This window comes from Syngnathus scovelli, chromosome 16, assembly GCF_024217435.2.
Source record: "Syngnathus scovelli strain Florida chromosome 16, RoL_Ssco_1.2, whole genome shotgun sequence".
Lineage (NCBI taxonomy): Eukaryota > Metazoa > Chordata > Actinopteri > Syngnathiformes > Syngnathidae > Syngnathus > Syngnathus scovelli.
Genome location: NC_090862.1, coordinates 10,341,652 through 10,369,135, shown reverse-complemented (window position 1 = coordinate 10,369,135; position 27,484 = coordinate 10,341,652). Strand labels below are relative to the sequence as shown.

The 27,484-nt window shown below is 47.2% G+C and overlaps 4 protein-coding genes across 13 annotated transcripts in view; 1 reads left to right on the top strand and 3 right to left on the bottom strand.

The window, feature by feature from the left end:
• Nucleotides 1-3,739: 3,739 nt before the first annotated feature.
• Nucleotides 3,740-15,069, bottom strand: tbc1d16 (TBC1 domain family, member 16). Of its 8 annotated transcripts, none has more exons than XM_049744269.1 (14): nt 14,920-15,069; nt 13,438-13,479; nt 13,276-13,369; nt 12,941-13,103; nt 12,377-12,685; nt 10,566-10,742; nt 10,367-10,505; nt 9,989-10,153; nt 9,481-9,629; nt 8,210-8,344; nt 6,893-7,079; nt 6,639-6,818; nt 6,137-6,283; nt 3,740-5,178 (listed from the first exon to the last, which is right to left on the bottom strand). In XM_049744269.1, the coding sequence occupies exons 2-14, from the start codon at nt 13,474-13,476 to the stop codon at nt 4,939-4,941; spliced, it is 2,124 nt and encodes a 707-aa protein (XP_049600226.1). In that variant the 5' UTR covers nt 13,477-13,479; nt 14,920-15,069; the 3' UTR covers nt 3,740-4,938. The 8 variants fall into 8 exon arrangements, with proteins under 8 accessions (XP_049600226.1, XP_049600229.1, XP_049600231.1 ...); XM_049744272.1 differs by having other exon boundaries at nt 13,276-13,308; nt 13,381-13,479; nt 14,920-15,035; XM_049744274.1 differs by having other exon boundaries at nt 13,276-13,308; nt 14,920-15,023.
• Nucleotides 15,070-15,454: 385 nt separating this feature from the next.
• Nucleotides 15,455-17,871, top strand: galcb (galactosylceramidase b). The gene has a single exon (XM_049744276.1). The coding sequence runs from the start codon at nt 15,455-15,457 to the stop codon at nt 17,486-17,488; it is 2,034 nt and encodes a 677-aa protein (XP_049600233.1). The 3' UTR covers nt 17,489-17,871.
• Nucleotides 17,818-25,901, bottom strand: gaa (alpha glucosidase). Of its 3 annotated transcripts, none has more exons than XM_049744265.2 (19): nt 25,062-25,900; nt 24,830-24,981; nt 24,510-24,675; nt 24,319-24,415; nt 24,121-24,240; nt 23,931-24,049; nt 23,654-23,785; nt 23,446-23,556; nt 23,260-23,373; nt 23,045-23,129; nt 22,819-22,936; nt 22,438-22,571; nt 22,205-22,356; nt 21,969-22,117; nt 21,759-21,900; nt 21,590-21,688; nt 20,931-21,095; nt 20,697-20,849; nt 17,818-20,634 (listed from the first exon to the last, which is right to left on the bottom strand). In XM_049744265.2, exons 1-19 carry the CDS (start codon nt 25,518-25,520, stop codon nt 20,569-20,571), a joined length of 2,733 nt encoding a protein of 910 aa, XP_049600222.1. In that variant the 5' UTR covers nt 25,521-25,900; the 3' UTR covers nt 17,818-20,568. The 3 variants fall into 3 exon arrangements, 2 of the variants coding, with proteins under 2 accessions (XP_049600222.1, XP_049600223.1); XM_049744266.2 differs by having other exon boundaries at nt 20,697-20,843; XR_011088395.1 differs by lacking the exons at nt 17,818-20,634; nt 20,697-20,849 and having other exon boundaries at nt 20,947-21,095; nt 21,205-21,688; nt 25,062-25,901.
• Nucleotides 25,902-26,278: 377 nt separating this feature from the next.
• ern1 (endoplasmic reticulum to nucleus signaling 1) overlaps nt 26,279-27,484 on the bottom strand; it is a 35,996-nt gene continuing 34,790 nt past the window's right edge. The window contains exon 22 of the mRNA XM_049744277.2: nt 26,279-27,421. Within this exon, the coding sequence (XP_049600234.2) occupies nt 26,990-27,421 (432 nt within the window). The 3' untranslated portion in view covers nt 26,279-26,989. The remainder of the gene's footprint in view (nt 27,422-27,484) is intronic.

The window sequence follows — 27,484 nt, the reverse complement described above, 5'->3', positions numbered from 1 at the left end:
TTGTTTTCAATAAAAACATGAAGAATTCACGTTTGCGTCAGTCAATTTTAATTTTTATAAAGGATTATTCTCATTTGATGTCTTTAAATTCATCCGCGTTCTGCCATTGAAGCGGGGTGCATTCAAAGACCAGTCGTAAAGACGGAACACTCACTCGCTTCACCAAAAAGCAACGATATAATTACGTGAGCTCTTTGCATAAACCTCGATGCAAAGAAACTCCTCCTTTTGGGTACCGTTACATGCTACAAGGAGTATATATTACAGAGGAGACTTTATTCTTAATTGTAATCATCATTCATCCATCCATTTTATTACTCAGGTATTTTCAAAGCAAATTAATATTGTTGCATTTATTAATTTGCTTTAAAATGACAGCGCAATATAATTAAAAGCTGACACTCTAGCAATGTCAAACGTGTTCATTTAATAAAAAGCCACACACGTTTTGTGATCAAATCTTTCATAACGACAATGATTTGAGTGAATTGATTTGAATGAATAATTGAGAAGACACTTCAGTTCTGAAGGCTCCTTTTGTCCCAAGCAAAGTGAAAGGTGGTGGGATAAAAATTGTAACAGGAACGCTATATTAAAAGTCAAGCCGTGAATATTTGTGCCCCCCTCCCATTTTGAGAACGGTGAGTCCTAGACTCCAGCTGTTTTTTTCCTGTCTTCCTGGGGGTCTGCTCAGGTAGTGTGGCAAATTTGAACAGGTTCCCTCATTCCTAGCCCAAGTTACAGGGGGGGAACATATCCTCACGGGTGCCCCGTGAGGATATGTTCCCCCCCCTTATTTTGAGAACGGTGAGTCCTAGACTCCAGCTGTTTTTTTTCTGTCTTCCTGGGGGTCTGCTCAGGTAGTGTGGCAAATTTGAACAGGTTCCCTCATTCCTAGCCTAAGTTACAGGGGGGGAACATATCCTCACGGGTGCCCCGTGAGGATATGTTCCCCCCCCTTATTTTGAGAACGGTGAGTCCTAGACTCCAGCTGTTTTTTTTTTCTGTCTTCCTGGGGGTTAGGGCACCCGTGAGGATATGTTCCCCCGTGAGGATATGTTCCCCCCCTGTAACTTGGGCTAGGAATGAGGGAACCTGTTCAAATTTGCCACACTACCTGAGCAGACCCCCAGGAAGACAGAAAAAAACAACAACTGGAGTCTAGGACTCACCGTTCTCAAAATAAGGGGGGGGGGAACATATCCTCACGGGGCACCCGTGAGGATATGTTCCCCCATGAGGATATGTTCCCCCCCTGTAACTTGGGCTAGGAATGAGGGAACCTGTTCAAATTTGCCACACTACCTGAGCAGACCCCCAGGAAGACAGAAAAAAAACAGCTGGAGTCTAGGACTCACCGTTCTCAAAATGGGAGGGGGGCACAAATATTTACGGCTTGACATTTAATATAGCGTTCCTGTTACAATTTTTATCCCACCACCTTTCACTTTGCTTGGGACAAAAGGAGCCTTCAGAACTGAAATGTCTTCTCAATTATTCATTCAAATCAATTCACTCAAATCATTGTCGTTATGAAAGATTTGATCACAAAACGTGTGTGGCTTTTTCTTAAATGAACACGTTTGACATTGCTAGAGTGTCAGCTTTTAATTATATTGCGCTGTCATTTTAAAGCAAATTAATAAATGCAACAATATTAATTTGCTTTGAAAATACCTGAGTAATAAAATGGATGGATGAATGATGATTACAATTAAGAATAAAGTCTCCTTTGTAATATATACTTGTAGCATGTACCGGTACCCAAAAGGAGGAGTTTCTTTGCATCGAGGTTTATGCAAAGAGCTCACGTAATTATATCGTTGCTTTTTGGTGAAGTGAGTGAGTGTTCCGTCTTTACGACTGGTCTTTGAATGTACCCCGCTTCAATGGCAGAACGCGGATGAATTTAAAGACATCAAATGAGAATAATCCTTTATAAAAATTAAAATTGACTGACGCAAACGTGAATTCTTCATGTTTTTATTGAAAACAACATAGTGCTGATGCCGTACGACGCCGTACGGCATCGGTTTTTCGCTTTCCAAACAAGCTGTGCGCGCTCCCGCGGCAGGGGGAACAAAATCTCACGGGGGAACCAAATCGAGCACAACACCTGTTCCAGCGAACTTTGAGCGAGATAATGGCTTTGGATTTTAATAAAAGTAAATCGCATATTTTTGGAATGCAGGAGGGAGGAGTCGCTAGCTTCCCGTCATTCGCTGAAGGCGTTCCTGTCTGACCATGCCAATGCAGTTTCTGTGTGCCTACAGAACGAAATAGATAGATGAACTGACATTCATTTCGTGCGGTTTTGAGGAAAAAAATTGCTTTTTGCAGTTGGTCAATCAGCCTGTGCCCCTCCTCCAATCAGACCCATTTAATGTCACAACCTTTGTGAGTGTCTTAGGTAGCTGACGCAATGCTGGTCACAGATACGACTTAATAATAGGTGGCGTATTATTCGTTTCCATCCAGACCGTCAATTTCGTCGTGAACTCATTTTGCTGAATGCACATTCATCCTCAGAGGGCCTCGCCGTCTAATGGCTCCTAATTGCATGCAGACGCCACAGGCGGAGAGTGGTGCAAGGTGGGTCGCGGCGTAGCACGATAATCACACGTACAGTCAGCATTTGTTATGAAAAGCTGGGTGCCGATGGGGCGCAGGTTCAAGTGGTTTCCGCCTCATTTTCCCCCCGAACGCCATCTGAGCGACGCCATGCAGGAATTAAGGTGATTCCCAGATAGACGGGTGTGGTATATGGTTTTTGCTGCTTCGCTGGTCTTCAAAAAACACTCGGTGATCGGTGGCTGTTTCCCGACGAATGAGCACTTCAGGGACCCATGGCTGATTGGGAAAAGATTTTATTCAACCAATGTCAGAGTGAAGTCTTTCCAAAAAATTGAGTGGCACAAGGCATAGATGTAAAAAAGACCCCCCGCCCCCCCCCCCCCCAAAAGGGGGAGCGAGCGAGAGCGAGCGAACCCGCGCTAGAGTGAGCCCTGGAACCAACGAACGACCCCTGCTCGAACCAACCCCCCCTCTTGTCAGGCCCGTAGCTTTTATACCTGACAAGAAGCTGATGTCACGGCTTGGGGTAACAGCTGTAGTTTTCAATCTACTAGTTTACTTCAGTCCTAAAAAGGAGATCTTGACCAGCGCTGTTGGTGATGGACGACAACAGCCACTTTACCTTATTATAGGATTGCACACATTGCTGAAACTGAATTCTCCCTGGTCACGGACAACTGGCCCTTCTATCTTCTACCAAGTACTTATACATTACTGAAACTAAAGCTTCTATGTACGGCAAATATAGTTTGATAGTCTTACTACTACTAGTGGATCATCTAGTGCAACATACAGATACGCATAAAGTTCAAAATTCACTTCACGGGCTCAAAGAAAGAAATGCATTCGAGACGCGCGTTAGCGCAACGGCTGCTAAAATCATTTCAACACACATCGACTGATTTCATTATCGATTCTGCTCATAGATTCTAAATGGGTGAGGGAATGAAATAATACAAATGATTGATGAGATGAAGACTTTTCACGTAAGATTGAGGCAAACTTCTCCTTCTCCTTTGACGCATATTGGAAAGGTTCAGAAGCAAAATGAGCGTCGACGTCATCACTCAAACGCGACACGAGAGAAATCAATGAGGAATCATTGCGCGAGCAAAACATATAATGCAGTGCATTTTGTCATTAGCTTCAATAAAAATCAAGCGAGTTCTTGAAGGTAAAGCTTTATTTTTATTTTTTATAATGAATAACAAGAAAAAGGCTCATTTCCACAACCAGTGATGTAAGAACAAATGACAACCTGGCGCATTCACAGAGTACTTTAACCCGCTCCACACACGCACACACATCGAATGCAGGCCAAATGTTCAGTTGTGGTTGAAAGTAGCACTCAGCATTTTGGATTCTATTTGTCTTGATGGTGAGCGAGCCCGAGCAGCAATCCCTGAAGGCTCGACAAGATTTAGGTAGTAGACACCTGATGATTCATGAAGACAACTACCGCTTGCCCTCATGCACACTTGGCCTTCGTTCGAAGCGCACACGGTTCCTTTTTAGACAGACAGATGCGATTATCACCCCTTGATTTTTAACCGATGGTCCATTCCAAGTCATCTGACTTGAAACGAATAACATTGAGTGTCATAGCAGCACACTGTAGTCAGGCCAATCTAAGGTGGAGTCATTTAGAAAAGATTTGCCCTCATTATTTTTTCCCCCCAAACCACCCAAAAACTGAGATAGCCGCTTTCATGTGGCACAGCCCCTTTTAAGAATCGCTCAAGAATCTCTGCTACAAAGTTCTTGCTTTTCTTTAGCTCCATCTTCACGATGAATGCTGTAATTACCAAATGGGGGCGCAGAGGGTGCTTCTACGCTCCACTTATTACCAGATGTTTTAAAAGGTCACACCAGTAAACAGACACGCGCACTAAAGAGTTGGCGCAAAAAAAGTGGGAGTGAAGCAAACAAACATTTGGGCAGAATTGAAACAACAGCAATTGTCACTTACGTAAAGTGAGAACAAAGAAGAAGCAGATGGGTGGGGGGATTGGGTGAACAAGTTTGTCAACTTTTTGACAGAGTCCTGTGTGGACATGGCTGAGCGCACGTGATATACAATTGATGGATGGATTTGCATCCACAGAGAGAAAGTACAATCAGCCTCCAAGCTGCAGGGAGGGCCTTGTGTTGAAAAATATTCGTCTTCTAATAAAGATGTTCACAAACAGCTGATGACAAAGGCGCCTCGGTGAGTTCGCAAAGGCTGCTGATTGACCGCTGCACTTGGAAAGCGAGACCCGGCCCACCTCGGCTTTCGGCTGACGACGCGCCACATAAAAGGCGTCCTGGGCGAGACGGTGAGCGGAAGACACTCCAGGAATCCCGGCGCTGAGGACACAAATTTCAGGACTGTTTCCTGAAGGTGAAAATATCCAGGGACTTGGCGCCTGTGGAGGGCGAGGAGGCCAGCGGCGTGGACGTGCCTCCGTAAGGGCAGCTCTGCGAGTCCGCGTGCTCGCCAGAACACTCCACGGCAGGGATGTAGCGGCTATCCCACATGCCCGGCCCGCACAATTTGCACAGGTCGTGGAGACTGCAAGGGATTCTGGGTAGGAGGCGGAATTGGTAGAGGAGGCTGCGTGCCTGGAGGGACCAAGTTGGGGGGGGGAAACAAGATCAACCCAGAGAGCTTGGAAGCAGTGGATGCAAAACAGCTTGTTGCGCATTTTCATAACAAGCGGTGGATTTTGATGTAAGCAATGACCTTGAGGGGAAAAAAAAACTTCATGGTCATTCCGGTTGTCAGCTATGGAAAAAAAAAAAAAGATGCAAATGCGAGCTAAACAAAAGCAGAAGACGGGCCGCATGCATAAAAATGAGGACGCGGTCGGCAGCGCACACGCTCGTCGTCAATCGTCACTCGCCCGTGTGGGCAGCTCACATTTTCAAACAGCAACACATAACATATTGACCGAAAATGGGCGGCTCTTCAAATCATCCAGATGGCAAACTGGCTACGAATGAGCGATAGCGCTTTGGATGTTGCCACGGTAACACCAGATCATTTATTTTGGTCAATTACAAGCACGGAACCACTTCTGTTTTTTTTTTACATTTTTTTTTTTTTTTTACGTTACAGAAATAAAACAAAGCAAAACATGATTTACCCAATCACTAAATATACCTCAAAATCTGACACACTGATGATCTCGAATTTTTTTGCCCCTTCATGCTACCTGAGCTGAGCAATTCCTCGGTGGTCTTGATTCACTCCAGTCCTTTTGTCAGTATGTTTTTTTTTTTTAAAGGTCTAGTTTTGACTGCAAACAGAGTGGCGTTAGCATACAAAAGAGCAGTCATTCATTTATCACTAGTTATATTGTCGCAAAATTTTGTTTGGTGACTTTTCCGACCCTACTGTTGAATACTTTGCATCTCAATATTGCAACTGGCAACTTTGCTAGCAAAAGCAAATGAATGGGACAAGCAGAACGATGAACAAGCGAGCGAGCAAGCAAACAGGCGAGTGAGTGAGCAAGCACGCAGACGAGCTGGCGGTCCATGCGCATGCATGCGGTGCAAGTGCAATGAAAGGCATCACCTTGCGTAGCACCAGCTCTCCGTTCATGTGCATAGACAGGTTGCTGAAGTGCAGCAGCATTTGGTCAGTGGCCAGCTGCTGATCAGTGACATCCTCGCCGTAAAGGACGATGATGGCCACGCAGAGGAACAGGTGGAAGTAATCCGTCTGGAAAAGGGAGAGCCCTTAGCTTTTCACTTTTGTGGCTAAAGGAAAAAAAAGAACGTCAACACAAACGTCTTGATTTGGAGGGGGAAACTAAAAACTATACGAGATGCTTTGGGATTCATCTTGCTTATTAGTTACTTTTTCGATTTAACACTTGAGGCCTGCAACTGACAAAATTGTATCTGGATATTGAATGACGTTACGTTCTCTCAATAATAATTTTTCTGCTGAATCATCCGTTTCATTTCCTCACTCACATTCAAATGTATTTTTTAAAATAGGTTTTCAAAATTATATTTTCAAAGAATCCTTTTGTAATGAGTCATTTCATTTGTGAGCGTTTTTGTCTCGAGACCTGATAGTGCGCCCAGCAGGCCTCCCACATGCGCAGCGCGTCCGTGTCGGGGAACTCGCGCTTGAAGCAGAGGAGGATCCAGCGGTGGCAGAAGAGCAGCTGGAGCCCGTCCTCGCCCAGCGCCATCAGGTGCCGGTGGAAGTCGGGCAGCATCAGGCGCAGCAGCTCACGCAGGTACATCTGCGCGCACACACAGCGCACACTTAGGGCTGGCCGGCCACACACACTCGCCAGGTCGAGCTCGGTGATCCCACCAGCTGCCTCTCCATGTCCTCGTCCCGCGGCGAGCTGATGAAGATGGTGTTCTCCATGAGGCCCACAAAGCACCAGAAGGTGTCGCTTTCGTCTTGGATCTCGGTCAGGAGTGGGGCCACCAGATCCGACATGCCCTGGCAGTAGCCCATGATGGGATTAAACACGGCATAGTTGAGCAGGATGCGCCTGAGGCAAACAAAAACGCATTTTCCACTGCATTACGTTTTCCTTTCATGGTCAACAAAATCTTTTTGCCATTACTGTACCGACACAGGTTTTATATTTCATGGGAATTTAAAATTGCTAATGGCAAAAAAAAAAAAAAAAAAAAAAAAAAGAAAAGAAATAAATAAATAATAATTTTAAAAATGCTGGTTTGTACGGAAGAGGATTAGGGTAAGTGAAGAAAAAAAAATGAGGGGTGACAGGATTCTGACTTTATTCTCAGAATTCCGACTTTAAAGTCAGAATTCTGACTTTATTCTCAGAATTCCGACTTTAAAGTCGGAATTCTGACTTTAAAGTCGGAATTCTGAGAATAAAGTCGGAATTCTACGGAAGAGGATTAGGGCCAGTGAAGAAAAAAAAAACGAGGGGTTACAGGGTTCTGACTTTTTAGAAAGTGGGAATTCTGACTTTAAAATCAGAATTCTAACTTTATTCTCATATTCTGAGAAAAAAAGTCAGAATCCTGTCACCCCTTGTTTTATTTTTCTTCACTGGCCCTAATCCTCTTCCGTAGGTATGACTTCAAGACATGACGACATCTTTTATGGACGCTGCCGGGAAACAGCGTCCCTCCCGGCCGTACTGAACATTCCAATATTTGGTTAATTGCAAAAAAAAAACTAAATAAAACAAGACATGCACCAAAAAAAGCCACTACCAACAAGCACTACTTAAAGTGGTTGCTATAGCAACCCTTATGGTCACTACAGAGCTATTTACTGATCTTGTGTGCGTGCGTGCGTGCATTTGTGTTTTTTTTTGTTTTGTTTTATGGATAGCACTTTAAAGTGTCTCTGGTAGCACTTATGCATAATTAAGTTGTCTGAAAAACAGAGAAGGAAAGCCTCGAGGACATTTTCTGTTCATGTCACAATACAAAAAGGCCGAGCAAGACCAACCAGCCGAAGAGAGGATTGAATGGTGCAGCCCCGCCCCGTTACTGGTTCGGCTGATTCAAGATGCAACCACTTTTTTTACTGCAGTTGGAGGGAATTCGTTAAGATATTCCCGCCCCACAGATGAGCTGCAAAAATGAGGGTGACTGATGGAGGAAGGCCGAGCAGGCAGAGAGAAGGGCCTGCACTCACCTCATGATCTCCACATTGGGGTTGTTGTCTCCCCTGAAGAACTGGTTGCTGCGGTCCGTCCGCACCACATCCTTGTCCACCGTGAACTGGACCTTCCTCCAGAAGTCGCTGTGCTCCTCGGGGCTCATGTTCAACCTGCCGGCGGGAAAAACGTGCGAAAAAGCCCGTCGCGGAAATTTGGAGACTCGCTTTGACGTACATGAGACATGTTTGAAAAGAATTGCTGAATTGCTTATTTACATACTTTTTTCCCCAAAAATTTTGCAATGTGTCTTCTCACATTTACAAGGCATTGCTATTGACTTTAAAGGCTTATGTCCATGCTGAGCTGTTGCAGCAATAAATGCTCCAAGCACCTTCTTGAGCACTAAATGTAGCCGAGTCCTAACGAGCAAAAGGGATTTCATTAACAGTGTTTGCTTTGCACGCGGCCCCGCCCATCCGCCCGCAAGGAATAACGAGCATGCAGGCAGGCACCTGACGCAACGCCATGCAAGTGTTGGACTTGCGGTGTGTTTGTGTCGCCGCGCGCCTCCCCGCGACACCTTCTCCTCTCAAGCTTGCTTCTCTAGAGTTTTATTGCTAAGCAGCAATGAGTTGGCTAAATGGATCCACTTTGAATGTTTACTTTGTGGAGCCTCCCTGGATAGTTCGGGAGGTGCACTGGACAAGCTAACGAGCAGCAAACCTAACTTCTTCTGTTTGGTATTTATTTATTTTGGGTGTATTTTAGATTTTCTTACTTTTGTGTGCATACGTTTTTGGGCCCATTTCAATGATCACCTTCTCGTGATTGATTGCGTCACTTTATTGTTTCAAACAGCTGAAGAATCATGAGCGAGGTCAAGAGACACGCGCCTGTCCCACTAATGACGGACGAGAGGCCCCGTGGGCAGCTCTCGACAAACAACCCTTTCAAAAGGCCTTTAATTAGCGTGATGGGACAAGTTGACACGATAACAGGCCACACCGATCAAAGCCATCCCATTACGGTCGCGTGGAATTATGTGCACGCTCAGCCCGGGTGGAGGACGGGAGGTGTATGCGCTCATGCATACCGCAGCTGTGTTTTTAACTTTTACTGACAGAAGAATACGATCTGATAAGCTCTGACATGTTTTTCCTCCAGAGAGCTTTTTATTTCGCACCCGCCGCCTCCCTCTCAATACCTCGTTGTTCCCATTGATTGGTCAGCCGCAGGCGCATCTGACCAACGTTTGGTGGCCAATCACATAGCCATGCGATAGTCGGCAAGACGACAAAAATCTCACCTTCTCTGTTGGACGTCGTGGTAGTGCGTCCGCTTCTGCAGCCTCCACGCCTCCCTCTCCTGCGAGCTCGAGTCGTAGTTGTAGTAGTGCAAGAGGAAGGGCCACACCTCGCCGCGGATAGATGGCTCGATACCCCCGAAGAAGATGGCCTGGTGTGGGGGCAAACGCGGTGAGCGCAAAGAGCCTAAGCCAGATGCCGATGCTGGGCATGAGACAAGCACTGATGATTTTCAAGAGGTATTATCAAAGCAAAAATAGTGAGAATGTCAGGATGTCGTGTCTTTTCTAAAAATAATAATAATAATCCTGCAATCCTACTGTATGTCATTATAGCAGGCACCAGGGGGGCTTTGAGAAACTGGCTTCAGCAGATTGATTGCCTGTAACATGGCTCACATTGTGACGTTTGAAAGTCACATTGAGCAGGACAGGCTGACAACCTGTCGACATGGATGATCCATTGCAGCTCAAGGTCAGGATCAGCTTTTCTGGAAGGAGAAAGACTCACCTTGCGCAGCTTGTACTCCTCCTCCACTTGGCCGTTTTGGTTGAGATGTCGTAGCCAAGAGCCGACATCCAGCCTCCGGTAGAGCTTCTCCTCGGGATGGCTCTCGGCCGACGGCAGTGTGGCCCTCTGGATGGAGAACTGCATGCAGGACTTCTCATTCGACACCTGGCGTGGGCAGAGAGACGAGCAGGGGGTGATGGGAAAAGGACGGAACGGGCAAACTAGGCATCGGAATGAAGAGGAGAAAAGATGAAAAGAATGGAAGAGACTGATTGGATTTAAGGTCAAGCTTTTGTGGAAATGTTCAACTGAGACGTGAGTGATGGATTGGGCTGCATATTTTGTTTGCGTCAGTTGAGGCTTTGCCGCCTTTCCCACCTGCTGTGTCTCCCTGCAGCACTTCCACTGTTGGAAAACCTCGGCCAGCTTGTCCAGGCCTGCGTGGTGAAAGTGGAGGACCTTGTACTGGCTCTCCCGGCTGGCTATCACCAGCTGGCCGCCGGTGCAGGCTTCGTCACTGAGGAGGAGGAGGGCATTGCAGTTGCGTTTGACAAATTGCCATTCAGCTCACACTTACCTGAAGAAGAGGCGCAGCGACCTCATGTGGCCCAGGTCTACTCGGAAGACGCCGCACAGCTGCTCCAGCGCCAGCACTTTCTGCTGCTCCTCCCAGCGAGCGCCCTGCGACTGGCCGTTGCTCTCCAGGCTAGAGGCCGAGCTCACCGACTGCTGCATGAGCTCCTCCGACAGCTCCCTGTAGGGAAGACAAAAAGCTAACTGGTGAATTCAAGCACACGTCAAGTGTAGCCCAAGCAGGGAAAGACCAGAATGCTCAAACAGGCAAAAATGGACGAGTTGCTGAACGTTTGGCAGCTGGCATGACTTTCTCTTTCCAACACACAAACGCGCACACACAAACACACACACATGCACACAGGCGCGCTAATGGAGCATAGCTAATGACCATGCTGCTGCCCCCTACACGTCTCCTGACATGAGAGTGGTGAGAACCAGCGCAAAGTGCTGAAATGAGTCCAAGCTGCTCATACTTGAAACTTAAGTCACACTTTATTCAAAACATTCACCAAATTCATTGTCTTTGCTCTCTTTGCGACTTGTAATTATAAATCTTACGTAAAAAATTCAGCGCCGAGTTTGCAAGAATGTGCACAAATTAAAAACATGCGAGTGACACTTGAGCGACTCGTCTCCAACTTCTGAAAGACGAGGACGATCGATGGGGACAATCCATTCTTGTCTTGTTTGCAAAGTAGTAAAGGCTTTCTGATGACTTGTGGTGCCCCTAATGTAGCGTCTTCGCTTGAGGCCAGACTGGCAGCAGACACTTGTTACTTTGGTTACAAGTGTCAAGAAACTCCTCAAAAAGCTTGCCTGGGGATTCTTCTCCTCGCTCTTGCCCCCACCTCCTTTACACACTTTCATCCAATTTTACTCTCTCATAGGCAAGCCTTTTCTCTTTGAATGATTCCAAGTGACATGTTTCCAGTTCCTGGCCCCCTTAACAGTGTCAATTAAAGTGAGGGAGAGAGAAAGGGAGATGGTGAGAGTTCCAGGGTATTGGCCCCTCTCCTCTCGCTCTCTCTCACTCCCTCCTCTAATCCGGCGAGCTGACATTCAGCCCAGCACAACAACCCCCGGGCAGGCAGGCGTGCTCGAAATCAAAGAGTTTCACACAGACTCGAGGAAGGGAAGAAGGGGGGGATATTTGAGAGGTGGGCAACACGAGTGCAGGAAAAAAAAACATTGGGAATGGGCAAGTGAGAGGAAAAGATCTAACATTTGGAAAAACAAGGGTGGAACAAGTATGGGAAAAGGCGCACACACTCGGGACGAACATGGAGCCGAGGGTAGAGGGGGAAAAAAAGGGTAGCAGAAGAAAGCGAGGGGAGCACAGAGTAAATGTTAGAAGCTGAGAGTGCTGCCAAGTCACACACTGGCCACACTTAGAGCGGGCAGGCCGGCCGGGGCCGAGAGATTAAAAAGGCTTCAGCGACACGCACGTGCACACACATTTTCAACGAGAGCGAGTGGAAACGTTCAACAAAGAAGCCACAGATAAACGCAGAATGAGTCTTGACAGTAAACGTGCAGCCCCGATTGTGTCTGCCACCTTGTGACGTCATTTACCTGCAGTCGCCGTGTAAAGACGGTGAAGTGAGTCGCCTACTGGACACATGAGTTATTGCAACCTAGGGGCTGGAATAATTTTGCTTAGGGCTCTACTTTGTGGCAAGCTGGAGTAACTGTAACTCACCCATTGCCGATTTGAGTGACTTTTTTGTTTGCTCAATGTTTGAATTTTGGCTAATTGTCAAAAGAGTGTCAGGGGAGTTTATACAAAAAATTGTAAAGCTACAACACACTAACCTGCTATCACTGTCCAAGAAGACAGAGCTGCCGCTCTCGCAGAGCGCTTCGCTAACAGGTGACAAGCAGAAAGGCGAGGAGAACGTGTCCGAGTCAGAGCCCACGGTGCTCACTTCGTCCGAGAGCTCACAGGAGCCCTCGTTGCCCTCCTCGCCCAGCCGCTTGTGCTCCGCTGGGGGGCGTTCCGTCCCGCTCTCCGCCGAACCATGGCTCTCCCCAGAACCATGGCTCTCCGCAGAGGAGCTGCAAGTGAGGTTCGTCTCTTCGTCTTCTTCTTCCACTTGCGCAGCTGGCGGGCGCGAGTGCGCTCTGCGGGGACAAGTTCAACAGCACTGCGAGTTCAACAGCACCGCTGACACTCACAATGGACACTTTATTAGGTACACAGTCTAATGAGTATGGCAAATGTGTCCTTTCCGAGTATAATAATGTACAAACTTTCAGCCCTCAAGCTTTTAATGACTCTTGAGAGAGGTTTATTCCTCCCACGGGTGGTGTTTCATTTCCGGTGTCATGATTGCCAGGAGCAGCAACAGTAACCAGGTGACTCCCGACACCGCTTACCGTCTGCCTCTGCGCCGCGCGTGGCGTCGCACGGGCGAACTGTCAGGCGTGATGTAGCGCAGCGCCTCTTCGTCCTGCCTCTGGATACGCGAGTTGGGTACCCAGGTCAAAATGAGAGTGGTGCCCAGGCTCTCGTCCTTCTCCACGTGCACGCACAGGTAGCCTGCAGGGGGCGTTGTCACAACACAGCGGAAAAGAACAAACTCAAAGGTACAAAACTGGCATTGGTACATTCACAACATGCAAGAAGATTAGAGTGGAAGCTTAACGAACGTTACAGACGTTGAGGTTCCAATCTTTTCTTCATTCTCACATGCAAACAGGCGCACACCGACCTGGGTGGTGTTCCGCCAGGCCCAGCAACGGCTCTGTAGGGTGCACGCACACATTATTTTTGGAGTAAATGATCTCTCCGTCCAGGCCCGAGCGCTGTGCCGCACCAGGGTTAAAGGTCAAGAGATCGGAGGCCTTGGATGAGGCGCGCCGCAGGAGCCTACCCAGAGACATCTCCTAAGAAAGCGGCATGCGGGGCCCATCCTCTGCGGAGGAGAGCAAAGAGAAGAGATGAAGTGCCATTTCTCTGTGACACTCCAAAACATTAACCTGACTCTTCCTTGTTCATTTTGCCTACGGCGTCTGCTCAGCCGTTGCTCGGCACACCCTGAGCAAACAACACGCACTGGGAGGCGAACGAGCACGTGCGCTCGCTTCGCCACTCGTATGGCGGTCCAGGCTCGTATCAGCAGCCAACACGTCACTCAACTCGCGTCAGCATGTGCGGAAAACAGCCGATACCTTCGCTCGCTCGTCACCCTCAAGCGACACTTCAAGCAACCTGTTTGCCTTCTTCACGCTGATGTTGGTTCCTATTACTTTTTTCTGAATATTTGTGCCTCGCTGTCGGCTTGACTTGCCCTTGTGTCGCCTGCTTCCTTTGTCTAAGCCAGGAATGTTCCCTTCTTCTTCCTCCTCCTGACTCACTTGGTATGTTTACCGCCGCCTTGCTGACTGAGCAGACGGTCCACTTCCCGATGCCCGGCTCAAGATGGAAAGTGCCCCGGCAGAAAGGTTTGGCACCCGAGGCGAGATTGCAGAGGGGAGAAGCACTGTTTGATTTGTGCATATTGTGAAGCAATCAAAAGTTCTACAAAAGTTTAACGTGAGTGGAAATGAAAACTTCACTCGTGAACACACACATTAAATCAAAACAAAACAGAGAGAACATTGACTTGGTTCCACAACTGCACTTTGGACTGAAGAGGACCCCGACTGTGCCATATTGATTCCTGCGCTATTATCTTGTAGTTATTTTGGTCGACAGTCACATTGTGGTCCACTCAGGTCAGTTGGATGTGGGAGCTCCCGGTTTCCATGGTGGCACACAAGTGTCTGGTACGGTACTTGACTTACTCTGACTTACTCTTTTTATGCCCAGTCTAACAAGACTTTCACTCAAATATTTTCACATTTGCGTCAGTGATTTTTTTTAATGGGGGTGGGTGGTGGTGGGGTGGCTGTAACTGCACCAAAATGGCAGGCAGTACACAGTTGGAGCAGCTTCTGCGGAACACTTGATGTGCTCAAAGTGCTTGCGTCAGCTGCAAGGCGAGGATGAAAGTAAAATCAAGTGAGCGGGGCAGGTCACGTGTAATGATGCACGTCTTGTTGGTAGGCTGGGATGTTTGCTTGGGGGCTCCATCCTGGACTGTCAAGCAGAACCCGCCTGACATGACCACCACAGACAGGCCTGCACTAACACACGAACCACTCACTGACTACATGCCATTTTAACCTGCCTGGATGGAAATGACTCCATTGGCATTTGTCCATAGTCTCGGAGGTGAACTTTAAAATTAAGAGTGACGCGTTGTTGGCGTACAGAAGCGGGGGGGAAAGACGTCTGGCGTGCACCTGTTTCAGAAGCCAAATGAATGGGAAGCCAAGCGGCATGTCGTGGCAAGAACACGGACGCGGCTCACCTTCGTCCCGATGCAAAGTCTACAACCCACGCTGGACGTCCATGTCAGGCCGCAGCGTGTACCGGCGTCGTGTCACTGCCTCTCTCCTGGAATTTAGCTCGAGGTTTACGGGTTACAAGTCTTGTTTACCTCTGTGTTTAGCTTGTGACGCCATACATCTTTACTGCCGCGGCCTTTTCGCTGACGCCAAAGATTCCATTTCCGGATAGTACCTTCAAAACAAAACGACCAGAGCGCGATTGTCGTTTTAAGTTGAAAGCCACATTTCGTCAATTCTCATAGTTAGCGTTTAACTTGATTTTCCGGCCAGCTCAAATCGACCCATCCTCCAAATCACGGTTTCATGCACGTTTTGTTGTTGTTGGTGATCTATTGTTCTGATGATTGTTTATGCATGCTCACAATAATAGTAATTTGGAATTTCAAGTAAATAAATAAATAAAAATCGCCGCTTCCCCACTGTTTACGATTGATCACATGACACGGACCAGGAAGTAATGACCCTACCAACCACGGAGCAACGGTCGGCTGTGCCATGGCGTACAGAATACATGTTTTTTTTTTTATATCAGTAAGCTTTTTTCTTGTTTCGTGCTTTTCACAAACCTATTATCTTAACGACACAGAGGGACAAGTGTTTGATGGAATCGGAGGATTGAGTGGTGGAGGTGCGACGACACGTTTACTCGTCAATTATGCGGAGCCCTACCGAAGCCAGATCCTCGATTACCTTTTTAAGCCAAATTTTGGTGCCTCTTTGCACATCCTTAAGGTTGAAATTGGAGGGGACGCTCAAACTACTGATGGGACGGAGCCGTCGCACATGCACTATGAGGATGATGAGAACTACTTCCGAGGGTATGAGTGGTGGCTGATGAAAGAGGCAAAGAAGAGGAACCCAAACATCACGCTTATCGGCTTGCCTTGGGCATTTCCCGCTTGGGTGGGCCGCGGAAAGCAGTGGCCTTACGAATTCCCAGACATCACTGCAACATACGTAGTGAAGTGGATCCTTGGCGCAAAGCAGTTCCACCAGCTCAACATTGACTATGTTGGCATTTGGAATGAACGCAGGTTTGACAGCAAGTACATCAAGCTACTGCGGTACAATTTGGACAAGAGTGGCCTGGAGAGTGTTAGGATCATAGCCAATGACAACCTCTGGGAGCCCATTTCCCAGTCTCTTCTGCTGGATCCAGAGCTCAGCAATGCTGTGGATGTGATAGGGGCCCACTACCCCGGTACAACCACGGTCATGGAGGCCCTGAAGACGAGGAAGACACTATGGTCTTCGGAGGACTACAGCACGTTCAACGACGATGTCGGAGGAGGCTGTTGGGCGCGCATTCTCAATCAAAACTACGTTAACGGATTCATGACTGCTACCATTTGCTGGAATCTCGTTGCCAGCTACTACGAGGCGCTGCCGTTTGGCAGAGATGGTCTTATGACGGCGGCCCAACCCTGGAGTGGCAACTATGTTGTGGAGTCGCCCATCTGGATGACAGCACACACGTCGCAGTTCACCAAGCCAGGCTGGACCTACCTGAAGACTGTTGGACATTTGGCAAATGGCGGAAGTTATGTGGCCCTGACTGACGGCAAGGGAAATCTTACAGTTATCATAGAAACCATGACCCATAATCACTCCTTGTGCATAAGACCTCCGCTCCCTCCGTACTCGGTGATGTCACAAAACGCAACCTTTCAGCTGGAAGGCCCTTTTTCCTCCATCAAGGAGTTACAAGTATGGGGCTCCCGCTTTAATTTTAAGACAACAAAGCCAACTTTGTTTCAGCGTCAAAGTCCTTTGAAGCTCAAGAAGGGCAAATTCACAATAAGTCTTTCCGAAGATGAGGTTTACACGGTGACCACGTTGACGACAGGACAGAAGGGCAACCACCCAGATCCACCTGCTTCATCTCCCTTCCCAAAGGACTACACGGATGACTTCAATGTCCGAGAAGCTGCCTTCTCAGAAGCTCCAAACTTCGCCGACCAGACTGGAGTGTTTGAATATTACACCAACCAGACAGATTCTGGGCTTCATACATTCACTTTGCGTCAAGTTCTGACCGAGCGACCCATCACTTGGGCAGCGGATGCGGACCAGACTATAAGCGTTATCGGTGACTACACATGGCATGACCTGAATGTCGAATGTGATGTCTTTATGGAACGTGTAAAGACTGGAGGTGTTTTCATTGCAGCCCGGGTTGATAAAGGAGGGCAGACAATCCGCAGCGCCAGGGGAGTGTTCTTCTGGGTCTTTGCCGATGGAACGTACAAAGTGACTAATGACCTCGCGGGTCAAAGCGTTCTGGACGAAGGACCGTCCGGTACACGAGCCGGTGCCTGGCACACGCTGTCGCTCAGCGTAAAGGGCCAGTTGGCGTCGGGGAAGCTGAATGGTTATCCATTGTGGACGGGTGCCGTGGTGCTAACCCCAAAGAATGGCTGGGTGGCCATTGGGACGCGCTCCTTTGAACTGGCCCAGTTTGATAACTTTGCTGTGAAGGCAGGAGGACAAGAGTCCCTCCTGAGCAAGCCTTATGTTACGATCGTTTGAACGAATGGCAGTTGAGGCGCAAAGATTCATCGACAACTCATCGATTTTGAAAATGGTCAGCAACTGTTTCCATAATCGTTGAGGGACCTCGTTTAAAATCATCGGTCGGAATTTCAACCTCGCAGTAGTAAATGCTCTGAGATTTGTTTCTGTTGTTGTCAATGAAAGAAGACTGATTTAAAAAAAAAATAATATCTGTGCAAACATCTGCTTTTAGTTGAGAAAACAATTAACTATTTTGCCTGTTTTTGACACATTACAAACTAAGTGCACTAACCGAATCCTAATTTATTTTTCTGAATTTTCTACACTGTAAATTTGAAATAATGTCCTGTTTTGAATAAACTTTTATTAATCAGATTCTTTTATAAAAGACACGACAATATTGCCCGTCAAGAGTTTTTGATGCAGCTCGCATTACATTAATGCAGATATACCCAATTAAATTGCTGAGAGAATGAGAGGGGAATAAAGCGTCCTTTTTTGATGATGCATATCCCATGTTCTCTTTTTAAACGTCAAAATACTAAATACCATATTGGCCCGAATATAAGACAGCCCCGATTATAAGACGACCCCCTCTTTTACAAGACTCAAGTTCAACTGCAGAAAATAATTACATCTGAAGCAAATGATTATAACAATATATTCGAGAGAAAAAGCATGTTATTTTGCCTCATTCAAATCATGCGAAAACTGTCTATCACATCTTAATATCTGAATATTTAAATATGTAAACTAAAGTGCAATCACATTTGTAAATGAATGGCCTCTGGTTTTTGAAATGTAAATAAACCAATCTACTGTGATAAAACAACATTTCAATAACTGCATTAACCATTCAAGTGAAGTCCAACTGTAACTGTAGTCTTGAAACAAATCTGAATAAGGAAAAAGATTGCAATAAAATAATGCAAACTACTACCGCTATTGTTGGGGAGCCTGAGGACTGTATAGGGCAGGGATGGGCAAACTACGGCCCGCGGGCCACATCCGGCCCACGGGACCGTTTAATCCGGCCCGCCAACCCTAAATAAATTGTATTATTAAACATTTTTTTTGGGTCATTTTGCCTGCAATGACTGCGTTTCCCCAATAGATGGGGAACCACTCGCCTGCGCATTTACTACCGGAAGCCGTGTCAGAAAGCTCGGTGCACACTCACAAGTGTGTGTACGTACTCAGTAGTACGGAAATGGCGCACTCGCGCTCTATTTGTAGCAGTGCCGAATTTAGAGTGTGGGCTGTGACGACAGCATTCTTGTAATTTGCGTGCCGAGTTTTTGGATACAGTTTTACGCTAAAGCCACCCATTCCAATCCTTCCATTAAAATGAGTCGCCCAAGGAAAAGCAAGGTGGACACTGAGTGCCGAGTGTTTAAAAAGAGTGGCCAATTTGGCTCGACGTACGCGACGTAACATTCAGCCACATGAACATCAACATCAACCTGTCACAGATGTAGGTAAACGGACCAACACCTCGGATCTCTCCTTAGAATTGCCACAACAAATCTTACTCCAGACTATGACACACTAGCAAAAAAAAGGGAGACCAACAACACTGTTCCCACTGAAAATGAAGGGGAGGCTTTCAAGTTTGTTGTAAAAAAAATGCATTTTGAATATGATCTGTACAAATAGCAGGGATTGAAACTAGCAACCATTCTCATTTTCAAACAATGCAGGATGCTCAAGGACATTGATGCACCACCTGTTTGTGACTAATCTTAACCTGTAAAGTTCTTAAGGCTTACTTTAAGGAAGTGTTTCCCGTTTCCTCACCTCTGTTACCAGGTGTTTGTGAGTTAAAACTCTGCTCTGATTTTCAGATACCCCTCACCGTGTTGCCGTTTTGATTACTTTATTTGGATGTATGCTTTCACCGATTCTTCAAGATGATATATTTGGTCAGAATGTTTGCCGTTTGATGTGATCTCATAAGATAAACATCTTTCATTAATCTGACCTGCAGGCACTGAAGTGATGGAGAATGTTATTCATAATAACAGTGTCGTATTTTATGAGAATCACTGATAGCAGTTTTTTTAGGGATGTTTTTTTTTTTTTTTTTTTATTAATGCTGTTAATAAATGCATTTGTTTTCAAAAAACATTTTTTGAATATCCATGCTTTACTAACTACTAAAGGCCAAAACCTTTTATGCAATGACCTTTACAGGTCGTTTATATTACTTCACACAAACACTACATCCATCTGCTCCTGGTTCGGCCACCCGGTCAAAATTTAGAACCTAATTCGGCCCGCAAGTCAAAAAGTTTGCCCACCCCTATACTATAGGGGGTTGGCTCGGATAGTCATGCTCTTTTCGCCCCCGGGTGTCGATCAGAACACAGGAGGTCAGACGTGGTTCAGTTTTGATTGCTTTACTGAATTATTGGCAAAAAATTATAATAAATAACCATAAATGAAATACACTCGGCAACACACCAAACATAAGTTATCAATCGAGACAACAAAATGCATTTGCTGGCGACCGTTAGTCGCCGTGCCGCTGCGTAACGGCCACTCGTACAATGCGAGGCAAACTTAAAGGAGCGCGCCGGAGCTGTCAATCAAACGGCGCGCACACGAAGCAAACCGCGATTGGACAAACGGCACAACAGTGAACAGTAGTAACAATGAAATGTATATACTCTCTTTGTGTCAAAGACACACACGATCACAGCAACATACTCAGTCAATTATGAGCGCGCTGGAGCTGTTAATCAAACGGCCCGCACACGAAGCAAACCATGATCGGACAACACGATCACAGCAACATACTCAGTCGATACCAGCAACCTTTAACTTACCGCTGCGCACAAGTGAAAATGGGTATAATGTCTAGACCCCGAATATAAGACGACCCCCACTTTTTCAGTCTTATTTCAATTCACAAAACCTCGTCTTATATACGGGCCAATATGGTAAATACAAAAAAAATACATTAATATTTACCACCCCGAAAAGAGTGGGCATCATTAAGATCCAGTGTAGCAGTGACAATCAAACAAGACGGCAGGAATAATACCTGCAAGAAAAATTATGTCTCATCTCCGGTGGCAGACAAAACGGGCGCGTCACAGTGCCCACTGAACCGCAAACATCTTTGACATGGGCAAGGTCAAACTGCCGACTTTTAAAAGCTGTTGAAAGAGAGCGGGTGTTATCCTTTTGCAAAGTCATCACCGTGTGTTGGCTCACTCACCTTTGTGTCAGGGTCATACGTAAAATCCCTCACTCTGAAGCCATTGGCCACCACGTATCGGGGCGGTGAGGGCACGCCAAACACCCGCAGTCCTCCCAGCGCCAGACCATCCAGGGCTTCGTTTAGCCGGATGGGCTCACTCACAACCTGTGACTAAAACCGCGGTAAAGGTCAGAGAGATGTCAACTGTACGCTGACAGGAAGTCACCGTTTCGGTTGGGAAGTTCGAGCGACCTGTCTGGCACTGAAGACCACGTAAGAGTAATTTCCTTTTTCAAAACTATCGATGTCGTCGCCGTCATCCCAGAACAAGTCGCCCTGGGCCGAGCCTTTCGCTGACAGCGCCACCGTCAGGAAGAAAGGCTTCCTACGTGAGACCGTTGTCGTTAAAGCTGGCTCCTTCCAGAGAAGATAGAAAAAATATCAACATGTGAAAATGGGACATTCATCCAGCCATCTATTTTCTATACTGCTTGTCTTCATTAGCCAAATAAATAAATACAAATACCATTGTATCATCCTTGAGCGAATGAAAACATTCCTTTGAGAATTCCTTCAACGTTTCAATGCGGATGTGATTGTAGACATTAGCTGGAGGCAACCGGACGAACCAGTTGAGCATACCACAACAATCAAGCGCAGATAAAAATCATCGAAAATAGAGCTGCATATTTCTATTAGTCCCATTTTTCTGCTCATCTTCTTCAGACCTTTATCATTTTCTTCCCACAAATCTCTATTCATTGTTAAAATTAATTAATTGTTGTCTTGCTTTGGGGGCAAATTATTAGTTCATTCAATAGCAAAATGTACACACATAGCGTCGTTCCTCCATACTGAGCCTCCAAACTGAACATATTCATGTACGATGACAGCAATAGCGGTGCCCTGACCTGCTGGGGGACAATGTAGCCCTCCCTCAAGTGGATGTTGATGGTATCCAGGGGGGCAGGCAGAAGCCGATACTCACCCGTACTGTACGCCAGCCGACCCTGACATAAAGCGCAATGTTTGCACTCGTGCTAAACGATTCAATTTGCAAATCAAAGCCGTTCAGCTCACAGTGCGCAGGTTGTACCAAGTCCCGGGAGGCAGATAGGCGGCCACCTCTGTTGCGCCCTCCTCCAACACGGGGCTGAGAAGGAGACAACTCCCCCAGAGGAACTGTCGGTCTATGGTCTGAGAGTGAGGATCGGTGGGAAACCTGCAATGACAAAAGTCTGCTCTGACAGTCACTGTCGTGGTGCAAGATGAAGTGTTGGCGGGACGTACTCCATGAAGAGAGGCCTGGCCACCGTGTCCCCAGAGGTGTGTGCGTGATGGAAGAGCGTGTAGAGGAAGGGTAGCAGAGAGTAACGAAGATTCAGCGCGCTCCGCATGGCCGCCTGGGCCTTCTGCCCGAAGACGAAAGGCTCCTGAGGCTGTGGCCGATGGTCAAGATGCACCGTGAGAGAAGACACAGCAGCGCGGCTCAACGCGACGTCATGGCGCCGGCGCGTGTGTCTTACAGCGTACGGCTGATCGTTATGGTTCCTCATAAACGGATAGAAGGCCCCGAGCTGCATCCAGCGCACGCACAACTCCTCCGCAGTGTCGCCTCCGAAGCCGCAGACGTCGGCGCCCGCCAGGGGCACCCCGAAGAGGCTCAACTTCAGCACGGCTGAGGGCAAAACGTACACAATCTTGCCACAGACGAAGGTCATGCCTCCGAATGAAGTGCATCAGACGCTCAAGCACTCACAAGGGATGGAGTATGCAAGTTGCTCCCAGTTGCTCCTCACATCTCCCGTCCACACTCCGGAGAAGCGGCCGATGCTCGGGAAGGAAGAACGAGACAGGACAAAGGGCCTCTTCCCGCGTGCTTTCACTAGAGCACTGCAAACAGCATCGGAGCCCACACGACACAAAGCGCGTTTGCAAAAAGCCACTCGAGACAAATGCAAATTTGCCCTTTGAACTCCAAACAGACAGCAAGTCTGCCGTATGCCACCTATGTTTATGCCAATCAGTCAGAGTTGCAGGGCATTAAAAAACCCAAAATACAGCAGCTTCTAAAAACCAAGCTACGTTGAGGGTGCCCACCTCGACCCGAGATGTAACACTACGAGTTATTTTGACCAACCTGTGAGTGGCAAACGCTTCAGTCAGTCCATACATGTTGTGCAGGTTGTAGTGAGTGGACGCGTTTTGCCGAGCTGACATGCAGAGAGTGAAAGAGCTCAAGCTGCCCCCGACCACCCCTGTTTAGGACACGCACACAAATATTTCCCAGATAGGTGCTCTGAATATTGCGCACTGTATTTGATCCATCGCTAGGATAGTGATAACGAGCAACCGTGCGGGCTTACTGGGCGTGTATGGTGGCTTCTCAAGCTCCGTCTCAGGACAACCATCCAGTGAACCTGACACAAAACTGGCTGGTTCGTTCATGTCCTGCGTGGAATTGGAATTAGGCCGGCCAATCCCAAGGCACAGAAAGACAAACAAGCAGTCATGCCTAAGGACGATTCCTGTTTGCAACCAAGCCAACGTTCACGTTTTTTGGCGCACGCTATATTCTTACGATCCATAATCCATCCACTGGTACTTTGGAATAAAAATCCACAATACAGTCCTCCCACCACTGTCTGGTCTCCAGGTTGGTAAAGTCAGGGAAGGCCGTCGCACCAGGCCAGACCTGAAGGCACACGCAGGAAATGCGTTTGTTTTACAGTTCTTGGCAGATGCTACTTTCAAATTGAAAGCCCACCTTGCCGATTAGGAGTTGACCACTGGCATTTTTGATGAATACATCTCGTTTGATTCCATCCTCAAAGGGATGGTACGTTCCTGGAGGACTGGTGGTGCTGATCCCTGGATCCTCAAGAGGAATGCAACACACACGCCATTTTAGCAAGGGTCATATTGCCACCTGCTGAGTGCAAATAGTTGGCAGCCGGTTGGAAATGTCCCCCCACCAGGATGAGGACGTACTTCAAGCCTCGTTGATGAAATTCCTCCACCGTCTCTTTGAGGTCCCCAAATCGCACTGGGTCATTGGTGAAGACCCTGCCTTTGTTTGCGTAGTCCAGGTCATTCCACTGCACATCCTAGGGGGAAAAAAATACATAATCGCCAATAAGCCAATTACCAGATGACAACCTTCAACATATGTGCACTATTGGTTTCTTAGTTTAGTGAAGTGTCAATTTTATCTGGGCTAAAAGATTGGAATACACAATCACATGAAGGTACCATGGGGAAGTTAGCGTCATGCATCTGCTGAGCCACCTGCCGGGTGACATTCGTGCTATTGTAGCCCCAGCGACACAGGTGGAAGCCCAGTGACCAATACGGAGGCATCGCCGGATAACCTACAGAAGAAAACCTTACCATGGCAGTCCTTTAAAAAGCAGAAAGTCGTTGCTGACTCTGCATATCGTACCAATGACTTGCAGGTATTGTCGTATGACGGTCTGAGCGTCGGGACCCATGAAGACGTACAGATCAAGGATTCCGCCCGTGGTCACCCACGTGAGAGCCGGCAGTGGCTGCAAGATCACTTCTAGACACGCACATGGGCATGCACTTGGAATTAGGAGAAGACGGGTGAAGAGTAGCTCTTATTGAACAGAGGCATCACCGATGGCATTGCTGTTGATAAGGAAGACCCCATGCGCCAGTCCGTCTCCTTCCTGGACTACGTAGAATGGGTGCGAGCCGTAGAGGTTTGCACCAGCCTGGAGAAAAGAGAGTGCGGACGTGGCTTGTCAGTATTGGTATGCCCATATTGAAGCATACTATGCTGATACTAAACGAGTCCAGCATACTTACGTGAGGAGCCATGTCCCTGTTCCAGAGAGTCAGGGAGGTCCAGTTAAGGTCCAGGCGGAGAGACGTGTAATGCTCCCCGAGGCCTGACACTAGAGACGAGGCCAGAGTGGTGGACAGCTGCAGGTACTGGTCGGCAAAAAGCAGAGGAGCCACCGTGCTATTCATACTAAACGGTCACAAAAAAAAAAAATAATAACAGGGAGAAATGAGCATTGGATTAGAATGATGTCAGATTACAGAAAACATACATACCAAATGTTTTTTGCAATGTGTGCTAAGCAAAACAGCATACTTATTTGGTGTGCTTTACATGAACTCACATGACCCTTCCATTGGATACACGTCTCACAATGAATCCAAATGGGTTGGACTGGTACTCAATGGCATACGAGGCATCTTGGCGACTAATTTTGCCCTGAGGCACTCTGGCGGGGAGTTCAACTTCATACCGGTCTGACCATCGATCTTTCAACTGCAGAGAAAGCAAATATTTGATTACCTTGGGGATTATTTAGGTGTATTTATTGCGAGGGGGCGGTGGGTGGTTGTTACAATGAGGCGCAGGCAGCCTGCGGACTCTTGGCTTTCTTCCAGGTGAAGAGTGGCCACATCTTGGGGCAGGTAAGACGGCGAGGCGCGGGTCAAAGTGGCAGCTTGGCCTCGTGCAGTGGGCGTCAGGTCGCCCATTTTGTAGCCCGGGTACGAATGAGGGTAGAAGCATAACGGAGCATTTGACGAGGCGTTGAGAGGAAAGTAACAACAACCCCGCTCTTCACACTGTCGCCTCGTGAGCGCTCGGTCCCGGGCACAGTCGAAGCGTCTCTCCGGGGACATGAGGCACCGGGAAGCCTGGACTCGCACGTCACTGACTCGTGGTGGTTCGAGTCCATCCCGGGGGCTGGACTCGCCAATTCGAACCAGTTTGCTGTCGAGATTGAGACCCAAATCGAAGAATGTGTAAAATGCTGAAGCCACAAGCACGGCTACACCTAGCTTGACACATAAAGCCATGGTGGACTGTTCGAACAAAGTTTGGAGGTCATCAACCGCTCGATTACTGACGCGGTAACAAAATAACCGAGTGAAAGTAACTTAGAAGTGCGAAACATAAATACAACTTCCCAATGTTTTTGTCACGTGTCCTTAAAAGACAAATCAACGACGGCAAGCAACGAAGGTCAAATTGACACACAGACTGCCTGAGGAAATAGAAATAATGTGTGCCCAAAAGAGTAAACAGGTCAAAACAAGTTGAAAATCCGAACACAATTACCAGAGAACACTATACATTTAAGCAACAGGCGGACAACACCCAAATCAGATAACTGGAACAGAACAACGCCGCAAGTGAACCACGACATCAGGTATTGTCAACCCTTGGTCTTGGTCGACCCTGTTGTGGTTCGAGGCGGTATTGCAGGTGGTCCTCGAAATGGGAAATGGAAAATAATTGTAACATTTTTAAAAATAAAATAGATTCATTATTTAGATTTTATTTATTTTTCCAGGTAATTTTGTAAATCACTTACCCATCCAAATGATGTCAAATGCAGTTGAAATTCCCAAAATAGACAGAGATGCAAGTAATACCCTGTATATGTCTATCCTCCTTCGGTGCAAAATAAAACAATATTGTGCCAAATCAGTGGTCCCCAAGTTACTTCTTGGTTATAATGGTGGTCCCTTGGAAAAAACTGTTGAAAACACCTGCACTATATGAACGCTGACGATTCAACCAGTTGAAATAGACTGAACCGATACACACCATATTCAATTTCAGTAAAAAACAAAATAGAATTTAATGTGCAAGTTATCAACTTCATTTTGACAACACATGTGGAACGTTCCAAAACACGAGCATTCTGCATTGACCTTAAAAGTCACACTTGAATAGATAATCACATCATTTAAAGAAAAATACCTGCAGTATTTCCATCCTGAAAACCTCAGAAAAAGGTCCACTCGCAGCACATCGCGCTTTACAAGTCAACTACAACCATCTGTAGACATTTAGCACAGTGATGCCTTGCTTTTGTTGAGTTTTTTTTTTTTAAAGGCACATTTGCCACATGGACCAAGTCTATAAAAATATTCATACAGTATCTTGGCAATGAACAAATTCACTGCAAAATACATCATTGCACAATAAAACTACCCCATATGTTCAACAATTATCATCAACAATTCCCACAATAGAAGGCTGGACATTTTTGGGACAAATACTATTTTTGGACTTGATATTAAAATGAAAATAGAAAAATACTCAGTTCAGCTACAACACACAATCGAACAACCTTTTGAGTTGTTGAGCTTTGTTGCATTTAAGTCAAGAAGGCACTTGTTAAATCCACGGTGCAGCAGCTGTTCTGGTTGAGTGGCTCCCAAGCACTGCAGGCCCGGTCTTCACCGGCACCAAACTCAGCGACTGGCCTGCCTCTCTTTAAGGTGAAAAAGCCAATCATGTGCGAGATGCGGATGAACTACGTTTGCATCGCTCTACCGTCAGACCCACTTAACCTGAGATGAGATGTCGGGGGTTCAGAGGTGAGCGCATGACAGTGCGGGATAGACGGCAACGCTTCAGCAGTCTTGGCCGGCAGGTCTGCAGAAGCAGAGGACTGGTGCGGTCCCACAGGGCCGTATCCATCCTGCGCTTCCGCTTGTGAGCAGTGTGCGGATTCTGGGGGTTGCGATGAGTCCGTCGACGGGTGTCGACTTAGTGGCAGGTGGTCCGCTTTTGCCGCGATGGAATAGTAAGGCAGGAAAAACCTCTCTGCAGCGCACGTCCGCATGGCCAGGTATGTGTGCATGAGCAGGTGGGGGAAACGGGATGTGAAGTAGCAAACAAAGTCATCAGGGACGGAGCCCAGCGTCTCCCGGACCTCGGCGGGCAACTCCCGGTAATGATGTTTCTGTTCAAACAATGCGAGTGTCAGGCTCTGAAAGGCCATGGCCATGAAGTTGTGAGCACAAAG

Coding starts and splice junctions, on each gene's coding strand:
- tbc1d16 (XM_049744267.1), bottom strand. CDS start 13,447: ATGTCTCTGGGTAGGCTCCTGCGGCGCGCCTCATCCAAGGCCTCCGAT. Junction 10,506..10,565: donor TCGCTGCGCCTCTTCTTCAG/GTAAGTGTGAGC, acceptor CCTCCTCCTCAG/TGACGAAGCCTGCACCGGCG. Junction 8,345..9,480: donor CACGACGTCCAACAGAGAAG/GTGAGATTTTTG, acceptor TCCCGCCGGCAG/GTTGAACATGAGCCCCGAGG.
- galcb (XM_049744276.1), top strand. CDS start 15,455: ATGGCGTACAGAATACATGTTTTTTTTTTTATATCAGTAAGCTTTTTT.
- gaa (XM_049744265.2), bottom strand. CDS start 25,520: ATGGCTTTATGTGTCAAGCTAGGTGTAGCCGTGCTTGTGGCTTCAGCA. Junction 22,937..23,044: donor GAAGCCACCATACACGCCCA/GTAAGCCCGCAC, acceptor TGTCCTAAACAG/GGGTGGTCGGGGGCAGCTTG. Junction 20,850..20,930: donor TGGTCTTCAGTGCCAGACAG/GTCGCTCGAACT, acceptor CCGCGGTTTTAG/TCACAGGTTGTGAGTGAGCC.